Source organism: Callorhinchus milii, unplaced genomic scaffold (genome assembly GCF_018977255.1).
Source record: "Callorhinchus milii isolate IMCB2004 unplaced genomic scaffold, IMCB_Cmil_1.0 Scaffold11, whole genome shotgun sequence".
In the NCBI taxonomy this organism is placed as follows: Eukaryota; Metazoa; Chordata; class Chondrichthyes; order Chimaeriformes; family Callorhinchidae; genus Callorhinchus; species Callorhinchus milii.
In genome coordinates, this window is record NW_024704752.1 from 1,080,261 (window position 1) to 1,097,094 (window position 16,834).

The 16,834-nt window shown below is 52.7% G+C and overlaps 1 protein-coding gene and 1 pseudogene across 2 annotated transcripts in view; one reads left to right on the plus strand and one right to left on the minus strand.

Moving 5' to 3' along the window:
• Positions 1–8: 8 nt before the first annotated feature.
• Positions 9–2,022, plus strand: LOC121849897 (annotated as a pseudogene).
• Positions 2,023–12,561: 10,539 nt separating this feature from the next.
• The window catches only part of LOC103189334 (phospholipase D1), a gene marked incomplete at its 5' end in the record, with an annotated part of 14,022 nt that continues 9,749 nt past the window's right edge, over positions 12,562–16,834 (minus strand). For both annotated transcript variants that reach the window (XM_042338969.1, XM_042338968.1), the window contains 4 exon segments: positions 12,562–13,499; positions 14,568–14,685; positions 14,832–14,985; positions 15,184–15,318. In XM_042338969.1, coding sequence (XP_042194903.1) covers positions 13,275–13,499; positions 14,568–14,685; positions 14,832–14,985; positions 15,184–15,318 — 632 coding nt within the window.

Consider the following 16,834-nt stretch of genomic DNA (forward strand, 5'->3'; position numbering starts at 1 on the left):
TGTGTGTGTGTGTGACGCTGTGTGTGTGTAATGCCCTGCCCTGTGTTGCAGTGGGAGACCTGTGGATTAACTATTTCTCGGTGTGTGGGCTGCGCACTCATGCGGACCTGGAGGGAAGCTGGTCACTGAGCTCATCTACGTCCACAGTAAAATGCTCATGCAGACGATAACACTGTCATCATCGGTCAGTCCACCCCTGGGGAGCTGCGGGGGGAGGGGGGGAGTTGGGAGGGGGAGTTGGGAGGGGGGAACGCTGTGTGGGAGCTGGGGGTGGGTGTTGTGATTGTGGTGATGGGGTGATGCTCAGCTGCCCAGTGTGGGATTGGGGTTGTTGTTGCTGCTGTAGTGAAACGTGTGACCGTCGGCCTGTGTTGTGTCTCAGGCTCCGCTAACATTAATGACCGCAGCATGCTGGGCAAGCGGGACAGCGAGATGGCCGTCATCGTCCAGGACACGGCCACCGTCCCCTCTGTCATGGACGGGGCGGAATATCAGGCCGGGCCCTTCGCTCTGCGGCTCCGACTGTACTGCTTCAAGTGAGTGTGTCTCCCACTGCGCTCGCTAACCCCGCCCGCCCACAGGCCCCGCCCGCCCCACAGAACCCCACCCGCCCGCACAACTGACCTCCCACCGGCCGAAACGCCTGAGCTTGAGTTATTGATTGACTGATTGATTGACAGGCTAATTCTGGGAGCTTTCAGTGACCCCAGCATCGACGTGCAGGACCCCATCAGTGAGAGGTTTTATAAGGAAGTCTGGATCGCGACCAGCGCCAGGAACGCCACCATATACGAGAAGGTTCGTTCACACCCGGCAGCTAACGTGCTCCCGTCTCCCCTGCTCCAAACCGCTTCCCTTTCCCATTAAAGTGACTTCTTCCCATTGGCGTTAGCCAAGCTCAGTCGCTCTCCTCCGAGTTGGGAAGTTGTGAGCTCGAGCCCCCCCCCCCCCTCCCCCCACCACCGCATTGGGGACTTTGAGCTCATGGGCTCGGCTAACGCTCCAGCACAGTGCTGGAGGGAGCGTCACATTGTCAGAGCTGCCGTCCTTCAGGTGAGACGTTCAGTTGAGATCTGTTTAAGCAGATGTTTCCAAGTCGCAATTGACAAAAAGGAGGGAGTTTCTCTCTGGGAAGTCTCTCAGTTTTTGGCTGATAATTCCCCAGTAAATTGGCTGTTCAACTCAGGGCTGTGCTATCCACATACTCCGTACCCACATCTCACCAGTTCTGGCCAGGATCCACTGACTCTCCATCACCAAACGGATAAACATCAAGATCCTCACACTCGTGTCCAAATCCCTTCACTCCCTGGCACCGCCCTACGTCTCCGACCTCCTCACTCCCCAATCCACCACCGGTCATCTCCGGCTTCGGGTCTTGCTCGTCTCTCCACCATTCGAGGTCGCGCTTTCAGCCACTGCGCCCCAAACTCTGGACCGCTCTCCCACAAGTCCCCTTTTTCAAGTTCCGCCTGAAAAACCATCGGATTCAGGCTCTGCCACTGTTAAACGCTCTGCGTGAAGGGCGCCATATGAATGCAAGTTGTTGTTTGTTTGTGTGTGTGTGTGTGTGGGCGCAGGTGCGGGACCTAGCTGTGTGCAAATTGACATGTGGCTATAAATACACAGTCACTACACTGAGCAGAAAATCCCTGTGAAACGCTAGGTGATGTTTATAGGCAGATTTGAGGGTAAAAGGTTTTCTAAATCCCCCCCTCTCTATGCCCAAAACAATGGCAGAGTCCACACCTGGCTGAGGTTGGGCTACCATCTGGGACTCACTGTCTGGGGAGGGGGGGGGGCCTCGTTACCCTGCGGGCCTGGCTCACATTGCGAGGGTTTGTTCCCGTGACTCAGGTTTTCCGGTGCCTTCCGTCAGACGAGGAGGTGAGGAACAACGAGGAGCTGGCGCAGTTCAACCAGAAACGGCGGGGCTGCAGAAGGAAGACGAGGGCCGCGCCCGGAGGAACTGAAGAAGATTCGGGGGTTCCTACTGCAGTTCCCGCTCTACTTCCTGTCTGAGGAGACCCTGCTGCCCCCCCTCAGCACCAAGGAGAGGATGGTCCCCATGGAGGTGTGGACGTGAGGGGCTGGGAGGAGGGTCCTGGACAGGGTGGGCTCCCTACACAACGCTGCTCAGCACATCGTTCAAATTCTGAGAGACAACAACAGCAAATTACATTTGAATAGCACCTTTCACAGGAGGGCTTCCAGGCGCTGTGCGTCCAAAGAGAAAGAGACACAGAGACACCAGTGGTGACTGATGGATTAATGAGATCACCTGGTAATGGAGAGCTCTGACATTCTCACACCGTTTAGGAGGGAAAACCCTCCCCACTGTACCTCGTTCTCTGGGTTAAACCAACACCATCAACGACACCCAATTGCTCCCTTTCCACACTGGTGTCGTTTCAGTGTCAGCGGAGATCCTCCCACCTCCCCTCTCCCCCCCCGCCTCATCCCTCCACCATCCATCGATTCGTCAGCTGGGTGCAACCCAAGATATGGCAGTACACCCAACCCACTGTGTCTGTGCTGGTGCTCGCTCCCCCACTGGAGCTCTTTCTCCCATTCTCTTTAATATCGTTCCTATTAAAAGTGTTTGTCCAATTCTAGTGTAGATGTTTTTATGACCTCGACCTCAGTGGTCATTTATTGGTCCAATGTGTCACTAACTCCTCCAAACTCCCAACCCATTGTCGCCCAGTCCAGTACTAGCCCAGCCCTTAGCCCAGCCCCAGTCCAGTACATAGCCCAGCCCTTAGCCCAGCCCCAGTCCAGTACATAGCCCAGCCCTTAGCCCAGCCCCCAGTCCAGTACATAGCCCCAGCCCTTAGCCCAGCCCCCAGTCCAGTACATAGCCCCAGCCCTTAGCCCAGCCCCCAGTCCAGTCCATAGCCCCAGCCCTTAGCCCAGCCCCCAGTCCAGTACATAGCCCCAGCCCTTAGCCCAGCCCCCAGTCCAGTCCATAGCCCAGCCCTTAGCCCAGCCCCCAGTCCACCACAGCCCAGCCCAGTCCCCAGTCCCAGTCCCGCTGGCTGGTTCCATTCGCCTCCAGTGGTTCATTATCCCTGTGTTCACACAGGCACGTGGTGTGACACATGCCTCAGAGACATCGGCACATGGTTCAGACAGGAGGCGAACATTGTGATCGCACTGACCATCACCGCTCACAACTCCTTCCCTCCCCCCGTGTGTTTTGCTGAATGTATTTTGTTTCTATCGTTGTGGCTGAATGACGGCCTGGCCCACAGGCCTGGCCCACACCACTTTGTGTCTTAATGAACTTGTTGGTAAAAACGAGAGTGCCTTATCATGTCTTTGAGACTTCCCAAAGCACTTCAGAGAATATAATGTAGAGTCAATTGACTGTAAACTCTAATCCCTTTCCCCTTCTCACAACAACAAATTACATTTGTATATCCTCCCTCAACAACAATAAAAGTTTTCATTTATATAGTGCCCTTTACGTGGGGTACAGTCTCGGAACACACCTCAAACCCTTCACTATTATTTTCCCTCCAACTATTTATTCTCTCTTAAAGGGGTCACAACTCCTGCCCCGAGACTGCATGTTCCGAAACCCAATTTTCCCGGCCTCCCCTTTCAGCCGAGTTAATCTGACCGGGTGTCTAACCCTCGGACCCTGTGCCAGGCTGTGTCGGGGTATGCAATTCAATGCCGTTGCTGTTGCTCCGGTTGTAAATGTGTAGTAAATGTTGATTTTTAACGTTATCGAATTAAAAGTAATAATTGACATTATTGGGCAAGTCGTGTCCTGGTGTGGATGTGTGCTGGCTGCCGCTGCTGATATAATAATAATCCTTGGTTTGATATAGCGCTCACGCTTTCTGATGGCTCAAAACTTCACAGATTACTGTAAAGTGAATTGACTATATTTGTGGGCGAAACGTGGCAGCCAATTGCGCACAGCATGTCCCACAAACAGTCTGGTTGATGTACAAATTTATTATTATTTATTTTTAAGGGATTATTTAAGCAATCTGCAATCGACTAACAACTGGGTTCCTATTTGCTGCTAGATAAACAGATTTGTGTAGAGTAAGGAAACTTGCTTATGGTTTGCCCTGCCTGGGAATTGAACCTGGGTCTTCTCGCTTGCGAGCCGAGTGCGGAAATCTCTAATCCCTTTCTTCCCCGTGTGTTTATCTAATTCCTTTTCACCCCCCCACTACCCCCCATTGACTGTGCTCCGGCTACCCCGACAGCTAACGAGCTGTTCCCCATGGCCCCCACGCTGGGTTCTGACCCTCAGTGCTGGCGGTAAGTGACCCGGTGTGATGGTGGGGGAAAAGCTCCCTGCAGACATGCACACTCGCTGGGGAAAGAGCAAGGAACAGTAACAACACATAGGAAATGAGAACTTTCTAATCTCCTCGTTCTTGCCCTCTCTTAACACTATTTTTGTTTGAATCTATTCGCTCAGAACCATTTGTCAGTGACCGATTGGGCTGTGGGTGAGACAGCACTTTCTCTCCTCAGGCTCTGTCTCTCCAACTATTTCTCCAATTCCTTCAGATACATCCATTGTTTTTCCTGCCTTGTTTGCTGGGTGGTGCTCTGTGTGTGGGGTGTGTGCTTGTTTGTGGGTGCTGAACTTATGATGGGTGTGTTCTGTGTGGCGTGTGCTGTGCGGGTTTGTGGCGTGTGTTGTGTGGGAGTGTCGCGTTTGCTCTGTGTGTATGGCGTGTGCTCTGTGTGGCGTGTGCTCTGTGTGGCGTGTGCTGTGCGTGTGTGTATAGTGTGTGCTCTGTGTGTGTGTGGCGTGCTGCGTGTGTGTATGGTGTGTGTGTGTAGTGTGTGAATGTGTGAACCTCAGATGTGGCTAATTAGTTTACTGATGATGCTGAGACACACTCGGTCTGAACACCACCAAAAACAGCCAAACTCCAGACCAGATGAGCTCCGAGGCACCGAATAACACAGTATAGTCCAGCAGCATAGACAGCCTATCACAGTGCTCATCTCGGACGCTGTGTTTAAAGTCTTTTTATTCTGTTGTTTCTGTTACACACCAGGAAAAATTACAACAGTATGTGAGCGGTGGCTGTCCCCTCATCCTCGCTGCTGTCCCATTGGTGACGCAGCTCTTGTGCTCAATGTGGTTCAACACTCCTCACCCCTGCCAAAACCCCTGACTCTTTCTACAGCCATATGGGCATTCTCCACGGCATCGCCTGCTCACAGACCTCTTTGTGGGACACCACTGTGCGCAAACTGGCTGCCGCGTTTCACCCACGAAATACACAGTCACTGTACTTTATGGCGTATCCTGTGAAGTGCTTTGAGACGTCTCAATGACATGCAAGGATGATTATTATTATTGGTTTCATTAGCAATTTAAGGCAACTGGAGTTCAGCCGCTCGCGCTCTCGCTTCAGGCTCAGGAAGTTGCGGGTTCAAGCCCCACATCAGGGAGTTTGAGCTCAGTCTAGGTTGATGCTCCAGCATTGTGCTGGGGGAAATGCCAATTTGCCAGAGATGCCCTCCTTCGGGCGAAACATTAAAGCAAAGTCCCGTCTGCCCGTTTGGGTAAAAGTTATGGATCCTGCGACACTAATGGAAAAGAATCTGGTGAGTGGTCAGATATTAACCTCACAGTTAGGGAACAATGCTGTCCACAACACGGCTCACACTTACACCTGCAAAATACAGTCACTACACTTTAGAAAAAAATCTGAACAGCTCTGAAACACGCACCAAACAAAGGACCGTTGCTTATTGGTAATACACCATCGTTAGAGAATCAGGAGAATCTCTCCACAAACATTCCCACTGGCTGGGCATTCCGAAGCTTAAGCAAAGATACCAGGGATCACAGAATTGGGGGAGAGGGTAGGGAAGTTGGAAGCACAGTCACAGAGAGGAAAATAGGAGGGTTTTGAAAGCAGGAAACAATGCGTCAGCCTGGTGCAGTGTTAGTGCTCTCATCACTGAGTCAGAAGGTTGTGGGTTCAAGCCCCACATTAGGATTTCGGAATCATATAGTCCAAGCTGACGCTCCAATGCAGCGTTGGGGGTGTGTTGCATTGATGGAGGTGCCGTCCTTCGGATGAGACGTTAAACTAAGGTTGTGTCTGCCTGCTCAGGTTGATGTTAAAGATCCATTGGCACTTTTCAAAAAAAAGGGAGTTTTTAATCTCTCTCCTGGTGTCCTGGCCAACAATCCCCCAAATAAAATGTAAATATCAGTCACTCACTCCACAACTATCTGGGACTTTGCTGTGCACAAATGGCTGCCACATTTCTCCCACAAAATACAACAGTCACTCCACTTTACTGTATAAATTTGAAGCATTGGAGACGTCTCAATGACGTGATAAGGCACTATATCAAATGCAAAGATTATTATTAGTATTATCGTTAAGGTGGAGGGAATTTGGGATACAGAGAGTGACAATGCACAGAGAGAGTGACAATGCACAGAGAAAGCTCAGTCATCGCTGGGGATGGCCGTAGGGAGTGAGGAAGATGGATGGTACGCCATGCCCCTCACTCCCTCCTGACCCCACTCCCCGAGTCACCAGCCTGTGGAGACTACTCACAGCCAACTCAATTTAAAAAAAGAAATCGAGCCACTGAAAGTCAATCCTGATCTAGCACATGTTTAACGCAAACATAACTCAACAAACAGCTATTTTGAAACAACATAACACCAAAACACACAAGTGATGGCAACAAGTCTTAACACGCAATCTGATTAAATATAGCCAGACATTCTCAGCAAAGAGAAATCATTCCTTTTCTTAAAGCCAAGGCCAGATGGTTAAAACAATATACACTAATCACTCATTTACACATTCTTTCTCAATGAAATTATCTTAAAGGCCATCTCAGGCAAAATCCTCGGCAAATCAGCCATCTTTTCCAGTAAAATTATGGGTTACGTATGAACGTCTCTAAATTGCGACATTTGCTAACATGTTCTTTGTATTTTTTTGGGGTGGACATAACGGCGGGCACCTGTCATGTGTAAGCTGCCAGTCTGGCTCGGTGGTCACAACATCTCTGAGTCACAACTCCAAGACGCTACCCCACGTGAAGGGTACTACATGGAGGCTTGTAGCATAGTGGTTAGTGCGCTCGCCTCGTAAGCGAGAAGACCCAGGTTCAATTCCCAGGCAGGGCAAACCATAAGCAAGTTTCCTTACTCTACACAAATCTGTTTATCTAGCAGCAAATAGGAACCCAGTTGTTAGTCGATTGCAGATTGCTTAAATAATCCCTTAAAAATACGTTTAAAAGTAAATAATTTGATAACTCAACCATGATTGTGTGTGGGACACGGTTGTGAGCATTTGGCTGCCACGTTTCGCCCACCAAATACATAGTCAATCCACTTTACAGTATATTCTGTGAGATATTTTGAGCCATTCAACAAAGTGGTAAAGCACTATATCAACTGCAAGGATTATTATTATATCAGTGCAAGTTGTTGTTGTCGTTACTGTCCTGGCTGACAAACTCCAGGTAAAAATTAATCATTCACTTCATGGCTGTTTGTGGGATGCCGCGTTTTATCTGCAAATTACACAGTCACTACACTTTACAGTAAACCCTGTGAAGCGCTTTCCTCCCAGCATGAAAGCTGCTGGATCAAATGCAAGGGTTCTTTGTTTTTTTTTATTCACTGATTCTCGCCCCAGACCCAGAAGATGAGGGAGAACACATCGAAACACAGACACACACGCGCACAAACAACACATTGCATTTATACAGCACCTTTCACGTTGGGAGTACATCCCAAGGCACTGGACAGTGAAGGGTTTACACCTGAGCTGAGGGCTGGAGTCAATGTGCACACACTAACACATAGTGACAAACATGTGAGCAAACACGCACACAGACACACAGATGCGCAAACACAAACAAATACAATAAATCCTCTCGGGAGCATTGGCTTGAAGGGCGTGGCCGAGTACAGTCAGATGGAGGTAAATTTGGTAGATTGATTTCTCTACAAGTAATGACTAGAAAATCTCGGAATAAGATTACTACCATCAGATTGTTCAAATAAATAATATTCTAAGCAGATGGTGGCTCACTGACGCTGATGGTGAATTAAGGAGAAATATACTCGTTTACAGTAGGGTGGGTGGAGGCAAAAGGTTGAAGATTAGACATGCTGCATATCTAACAATTAATATTTTTATACCACCTTCCTTCCTCAGGACCTGGGCATGACATGAAACACCAAGTTATTTAATAATAAGTATAATCCTTGCATTTGATATGCAAGATATCTCAGACACTCAATGAAGATGTTGATACATCTTGAATACATTTTAAATGCAATATATATATATATATACACACACACAGATAAATAAAAACACCCTCATTTCCTATCAATCCTTTCGCCCACAAAACATAGTCATTTCATTTTACAGTATATTCTCTGAAGCGCTTTGAGACGTCGAGAAGACAATGATTTAGACGCTCTATTAAATGCAAGGATTATTATTATTTTATGAATTGTCCACCCAGCAGCCATCAAACTGAAGTCTGCTGGTCCTGATGGCAGGGCTGGGCTGACAGAGACATTACCCTCACCGGGTCACACCCTGACCCAGGGCTCCTCTCGCTCGCGCTCTCTCCAGACTGAGGCACAGGAGCCTCACCCTGTCTCTGCAACGGGAATCTAAACCCTTTCACAGTGAGACGAGCCACAGGGAGTCAGGCAATGGTCACTGTATTATATATATAATATATATATATATAAAAACACCTCTCTCCCTCCCCACCGCCTCCACCCGACAAATGGCTCCTTCACCTGCCCCCCCCCCCGGGGCTGAATACAGCTGCAGACAATGAGGATTGGGCTGTTCTCTAACCACAGGCATTGTGTGTGTGTGTGGGGGGGATTGTGTGTGTGTGGGGGGGATTGTGTGTGTGTGGGGGGGGGGATTGTGTGTCGGGGGGGGGGGATTGTGTGTGTGTGGGGGGGGGATTGTGTGTGTGTGGGGGGGATTGTGTGTGTGGGGGGGGGATTGTGTGTGTGGGGGGGGGGGATTGTGGGGGGGGGATTGTGTGTGGGGGGGATTGTGTGTGTGTGTGGGGGGGGATTGTGGGGGGGGGGATTGTGTGTGTGTGGGGGGGATTGTGTGTGTGTGGGGGGGGATTGTGTGTGTGTGGGGGGATTGTGTGTGTGTCTGGGGGGGGGGGATTGTGTGTGTGTCTGGGGGGGGGGATTGTGTGTGTGTCTGGGGGGGGGAATTGTGTGTGTCTGGGGGGGGATTGTGTGTGTTTGGGGGGGGGATTGTGTGTGTGTCTGGGGGGGGGATTGTGTGTGTGTCTGGGGGGGGATTGTGTGTGTGTCTGGGGGGGGGGGATTGTGTGTGTGTCTGGGGGGGGGGGGATTGTGTGTGTGTCTGGGGGGGGGGATTGTGTGTGTGTCTGGGGGGGGGGATTGTGTGTGTGTGTGGGGGGGGATTGTGTGTGTGTCTGGGGGGGGATTGTGTGTGTCTGGGGGGGGAATTGTGTGTGTTTGGGGGGGGGAATTGTGTGTGTCTGGGGGGGGGATTGTGTGTGTGTCTGGGGGGGGATTGTGTGTGTGGGGGGGGATTGTGTGTGTGGGGGGGGGATTGTGTGTGTGGGGGGGATTGTGTGTGTGTGTGGGGGGGGATTGTGTGTGTGTGTGGGGGGGGATGTGTTGTGGTGTGTGTTTGTGTGTGGGGGGATTGTGTGTGTGTGTGGGGGTTGTGTGTGTGGTGTGGGGGGGGAGTGTGTGTGTGTGGGGGGGGGATGTGTGTGTGTGTGGGGGGGATTGTGTGTGTGTGTGGGGGGATTGTGTGTGTGGGGGGGGGGGATGTGTGGTGTGGGGGTGGGGATTGTGTGTGGTGGGGGGGATGTGTGTGTGGGGGGGGGATTGTGTGTGTGTGGGGGGGGATTGTGTGTGTGGGGGGGATTGTGTGTGTGGGGGGGGGATGTGGTGGTGGGGGGGGATTGTGTGTGTGGGGGGGGTGGGGGAGTTGGTGGTGTGGTGTGTGGAGGGAAGTATGGGGGTGTGGGTGTGTGGGGGATTGTGTGGTGTGTGTGGGGGGATGTTGTGTGTGGGGGTGTGGGGTTGTGTGGTGTGTGGGTGGGGATGTGGTGTGTGTGGGGGTATGGCTGTAGAAAGAGTCAGGGGTTTTGGCAGGGGTGAGGAGTGTTGAACCACATTGAGCACAAGAGCTGCGTCACCAATGGGACCAGCAGCGAGGATGAGGGGACAGCCACCGCTCACATACTGTTGTAATTTTCCTGGTGTGAACAGAAACAACAGAATAAAAAGACTTTAAACACAGCGTCCGAGATGAGCACTGTGATAGGCTGTCTATGCTGCTGGACTATACTGTGTTATTCGGTGCCTCGGAGCTCATCTGGTCTGGAGTTTGGCTGTTTTTGGTGGTGTTCAGACCGAGTGTGTCTCAGCATCATCAGTAAACTAATTAGCCACATCTGAGGTTCACACATTCACACACTACACACACACACCATACACACACGCAGCACGCCACACACACACAGAGCACACACTATACACACACGCACAGCACACGCCACACAGAGCACACGCCACACACAGAGCACACGCCATACACACAGAGCAAACGCGACACACCCACAACACACGCCACAAACCCACACAGCACACGCCACAAACCCGCACAGCACACGCCACACAGAACACACCCATCATAAGTTCAGCACCCACAAACAAGCACACACCCCACACACAGAGCACCACCCAGCAAACAAGGCAGGAAAAACAATGGATGTATCTGAAGGAATTGGAGAAATAGTTGGAGAGACAGAGCCTGAGGAGAGAAAGTGCTGTCTCACCCACAGCCCAATCGGTCACTGACAAATGGTTCTGAGCGAATAGATTCAAACAAAAATAGTGTTAAGAGAGGGCAAGAACGAGGAGATTAGAAAGTTCTCATTTCCTATGTGTTGTTACTGTTCCTTGCTCTTTCCCCAGCGAGTGTGCATGTCTGCAGGGAGCTTTTCCCCCACCATCACACCGGGTCACTTACCGCCAGCACTGGAGGGTCAGAACCCAGCGTGGGGGCCATGGGGAACAGCTCGTTAGCTGTCGGGGTAGCCGGAGCACAGTCAATGGGGGGTAGTGGGGGGGTGAAAAGGAATTAGATAAACACACGGGGAAGAAAGGGATTAGAGATTTCCGCACTCGGCTCGCAAGCGAGGACCTGGGTTCGATTCCCAGGCCGGTCAGGGCGAAAGATTAGGCAAGTTTCCTTACTCTGTTTACCTAGCAGTAAGTAGTAACCCGGTTGTTAGTTGATTAGCGGATGGCTTTCCGAGGGTAATGATCCTCTCAAAAATAAATAATAATAATTTGTTCACTCAAACCATGACTGTTTGTGGGACGCTGCTGTGCGCAATTGGCTGCTGTGTTTCACCCATAAAATATAGTCAATTCACTTTACAGTAGATTCTGTGAAGCACTTTGAGGGTCTCAAAGATGCGATGAGGCGCGATATCAAACACAAGGATTATTATTATTAATATCAGCAGCGGCAGCCAGCACACATCCACACCAGGACACGACTTGCCCAATAATGTCAATTATTACTTTTAATTCGATAACGTTAAAAATCAACATTTACTACACATTTACAACCGAGCAACAGCAACGGCATTGAATTGCATACCCCGACACAGCCTGGCACAGGGTCCGAGGGTTAGACACCCGGTCAGATTAACTCGGCTGAAAGGGGAGGCCGGGAAAATTGGGTTTCGGAACATGCAGTCTCGGGGCAGGAGTTGTGACCCCTTTAAGAGAGAATAAATAGTTGGAGGGAAAATAATAGTGAAGGGTTTGAGGTGTGTTCCGAGACTGTACCCCACGTAAAGGGCACTATATAAATGAAAACTTTTATTGTTGTTGAGGGAGGATATACAAATGTAATTTGTTGTTGTTGAGAAGGGGAAAGGGATTAGAGTTTACAGTCAATTGACTCTACATTATATTCTCTGAAGTGCTTTGGGAAGTCTCAAAGACATGATAAGGCACTCTCGTTTTTACCAACAAGTTCATTAAGACACAAAGTGGTGTGGGCCAGGCCTGTGGGCCAGGCCGTCATTCAGCCACAACGATAGAAACAAAATACATTCAGCAAAACACACGGGGGGAGGGAAGGAGTTGTGAGCGGTGATGGTCAGTGCGATCACAATGTTCGCCTCCTGTCTGAACCATGTGCCGATGTCTCTGAGGCATGTGTCACACCACGTGCCTGTGTGAACACAGGGATAATGAACCACTGGAGGCGAATGGAACCAGCCAGCGGGACTGGGGACTGGGGACTGGGCTGGGGGCTGTGGTGGACTGGGGGCTGGGCTAAGGGCTGGGGCTATGGACTGGACTGGGGGCTGGGCTAAGGGCTGGGGCTATGTACTGGACTGGGGGCTGGGCTAAGGGCTGGGGCTATGGACTGGACTGGGGGCTGGGCTAAGGGCTGGGGCTATGTACTGGACTGGGGGCTGGGCTAAGGGCTGGGGCTATGTACTGGACTGGGGGCTGGGCTAAGGGCTGGGGCTATGTACTGGACTGGGGGCTGGGCTAAGGGCTGGGGCTATGTACTGGACTGGGGGCTGGGCTAAGGGCTGGGGCTATGTACTGGACTGGGCGACAATGGGTTGGGAGTTTGGAGGAGTTAGTGACACATTGGACCATAAATGACCACTGAGGTCGAGGTCATAAAAACATCTACACTAGAATTGGACAAACACTTTTAATAGGAACGATATTAAAGAGAATGGGAGAAAGAGCTCCAGTGGGGGAGCGAGCACCAGCACAGACACAGTGGGTTGGGTGTACTGCCATATCTTGGGTTGCACCCAGCTGACGAATCGATGGATGGTGGAGGGATGAGGCGGGGGGGGAGAGGGGAGGTGGGGAGGATCTCCGCTGACACTGAAACGACACCAGTGTGGAAAGGGAGCAATTGGGTGTCGTTGATGGTGTTGGTTTAACCCAGAGAACGAGGTCATCAGTGGGGAGGGTTTTCCCTCCTAAACGGTGTGAGAAATGTCAGAGCTCTCCATTACCAGGTGATCTCATTAATCCATCAGTCACCACTGGTGTCTCTGTGTCTCTTTCTCTTTGGACGCACAGCGCCTCGGGAAGCCCTTCTGTGAAAGGTGCTATTCAAATGTAATTTGCTGTTGTTGTCTCTCAGAATTTGAACGATGTGCTGAGCAGCGTTGTGTAGGGAGCCCACCCTGTCCAGGACCCTCCTCTCAGCCCCTCACGTCCACACCTCCATGGGGACCATCCTCTCCTTGGTGCTGAGGGGGGGCAGCAGGGTCTCCTCAGACAGGAAGTAGAGCGGGAACTGCAGTAGGAACCCCCGAATCTTCTTCAGTTCCTCCCGGGCGCGGCCCTCGTCTTCCTTCTGCAGCCCCGGTTTCTGGTTGAACTGCGCCAGCTCCTCGTTGTTCCTCACCTCGTCTGACGGAAGGCACCGGAAAACCTGAGTCACGGGAACAAACCCTCGCAATGTGAGCCAGGCCAGGGTAACGAGGCCCCCCCACCCCCCTCCCCAGACAGTGAGTCCCAGATGGTATCGCCCATTGCCTCAGCCAGGTGTGGACTCTGCCATTGTTTGGGCATAGAGAGGGGGGGATTTAGAAAACCTTTTACCCTCAAATCTTGCCTATAAACATCACCTAGCGTTTCACAGGGATTTTCTGCTCAGTGTAGTGACTGTGTATTTATAGCCACATGTCAATTTGCACACAGCTAGGTCCCGCACCTGCGCCCACACACACACACACACACAAACAAACAACAACTTGCATTCATATGGCGCCCTTCACGCAGAGCGTTTAACAGTGGCAGAGCCTGAATCCGATGGTTTTCAGGCGGAACTTGAAAAAGGGGACTTGTGGGAGAGCGGTCCAGAGTTTGGGGCGCAGTGGCTGAAAGCGCGACCTCGAATGGTGGAGAGACGAGCAGGACCCGAAGCCGGAGATGACCGGTGGTGGATTGGGGAGTGAGGAGGTCGGAGACGTAGGGCGGTGCCAGGGAGTGAAGGGATTTGGACACGAGTGTGAGGATCTTGATGTTTATCCGTTTGGTGATGGAGAGTCAGTGGATCCTGGCCAGAACTGGTGAGATGTGGGTACGGAGTATGTGGATAGCACAGCCCTGAGTTGAACAGCCAATTTATCTGGGGAATTATCAGCCAAAACACTGAGAGACTTCCCAGAGAGAAACTCCCTCCTTTTTGTCAATTGCGACTTGGAAACATCTGCTTAAACAGATCTCAACTGAACGTCTCACCTGAAGGACGGCAGCTCTGACAATGTGACGCTCCCTCCAGCACTGTGCTGGAGCGTTAGCCGAGCCCATGAGCTCAAAGTCCCCAATGCGGTGGTGGGGGGAGGGGGGGGGGGGGCTCGAGCTCACAACTTCCCAACTCGGAGGAGAGCGACTGAGCTTGGCTAACGCCAATGGGAAGAAGTCACTTTAATGGGAAAGGGAAGCGGTTTGGGAGCAGGGGAGACGGGAGCACGTTAGCTGCCGGGTGTGAACGAACCTTCTCGTATATGGTGGCGTTCCTGGCGCTGGTCGCGATCCAGACTTCCTTATAAAACCTCTCACTGATGGGGTCCTGCACGTCGATGCTGGGGTCACTGAAAGCTCCCAGAATTAGCCTGTCAATCAATCAGTCAATCAATAACTCAAGCTCAGGCGTTTCGGCCGGTGGGAGGTCAGTTGTGCGGGCGGGTGGGGTTCTGTGGGGCGGGCGGGGCCCTGTGGGGCGGGCGGGGTTAGCGAGCGCAGTGGGAGACACACTCACTTGAAGCAGTACAGTCGGAGCCGCAGAGCGAAGGGCCCGGCCTGATATTCCGCCCCGTCCATGACAGAGGGGACGGTGGCCGTGTCCTGGACGATGACGGCCATCTCGCTGTCCCGCTTGCCCAGCATGCTGCGGTCATTAATGTTAGCGGAGCCTGAGACACACACAGGCCGACGGTCAACACGTTTCACTACAGCAGCAGCAACAACCCCAATCCCCACTGGGCAGCTGAGCATCACCCCATCACCACAATCACAACACCCACCCCCCAGCTCCCCACACAGCGTTCCCCCCTCCCAACTCCCCCTCCCAACTCCCCCCCTCCCCCGCAGCTCCCCAGGGGTGGACTGACCGATGATGACAGTGTTATCGTCTGCAATGAGCATTTTACTGTGGACGTAGATGAGCTCAGTGACCAGCTTCCCCTCCAGGTCCGCATGAGTGCGCAGCCCACACACCGAGAAATAGTTAATCCACAGGTCTCCCACTGCAACACAGGACAGGGCATTACAGTGTCACATACACACACACTCACACACACACAGCGTCACACACACACACACACACACACACACACACACAGCGTCACACACACACACACAGTGTCTCACACACACACACACAGCGTCACACACACACACAGCGTCACACACACACACACAGCGTCACACACACACACACAGCGTCACACACACACAGCCACACACACACACACACACACACAGCGTCACACACACACACACAGCGTCACACACACACACAGCGTCACACACACACAGCAGCTCACACACACACAGACTAACACACACACACAGCGTCACACACACACACACGTCGCCACACACACACACACAGCGTCACACACGCACACACCACAGCGTCACACACACACACACGCAAAAAAAACGCCCCCCCACCACCCCTCACCGTCCCACATTAAACACCCTCACACTGCCCCCCACCCCATCACCGTCTCCCCACAGTAACACCCTCACACTGCCCCCACCACCCTCACCCCCACCCAGTAACACCCTCACACTGCCCCCCCACCACCACCCCTCACTCTCCCCACAGTAACACCCTCACACTCCCCACCACCCTCACTGTCTCCACAGTACACCCTCACACTGCCCCCCCACCACCCCTCACGTCTCCCCACAGTAACACCCTCACACTGCCCCCCCACCCATCACCGTCTCCCCACAGTAACACCCTCACACTGCCCCCCCACCACCCCTCACTGTCCCCCACAGTAACACCCCACACTCCCCCCCACACACCGCTCCAGCTCACCCCACACTGCCCCCCCACCCCCTCACCGATCTCCCCACAGTAACACCTCACACTGCCCCCCACCACCCCCTCACCGTCTCCCCACAGTACACCCTACACTAACCCTCCCCCACCCACCCTCACCGTCCCCACAGTAACCACCCTCACACTGCCCCCCACCCCATCACCGTCTCCCCCAGTAACACCCTCACACTGCCTCCCCCCACCACCCCTCACCGTCTCCCACAGTAACACCCTCACACTGCCCCCCCACCCATCACCGTCTCCCCACAGTAACACCCACCTGCCCCACCTCACCGTCTCCACAGTAACCCTCACACTGCCCCCCACCACCCCATCACCGTCTCCCCACAGTAACACCCTCACACTGCCCCCCCACCCCATCACCGTCTCCCCACAGTAACACCCTCACACTGCCCCCCCCCACCACCCCTCACTGTCTCCCCACAGTAACACCCTCACACTGCCCCCACACCCGTTCCCCACTCACCACACTCCCCCCACACCATACGTCTCCCCACAGTAACACCCTCACACTGCCCCCCCACCACCCTCACTCGTCCCCCACAGTAACACCTCACACTGCCCCCACCCCTCACCGTCTCCCACAGTAACACCCTCACACTGCCCCCCCCCACCACCCCCTCACCGTCTCCCCACAGTAACACCCTCACACTGCCCCCCACCCATCACCGTCTCCCCACAGTAAC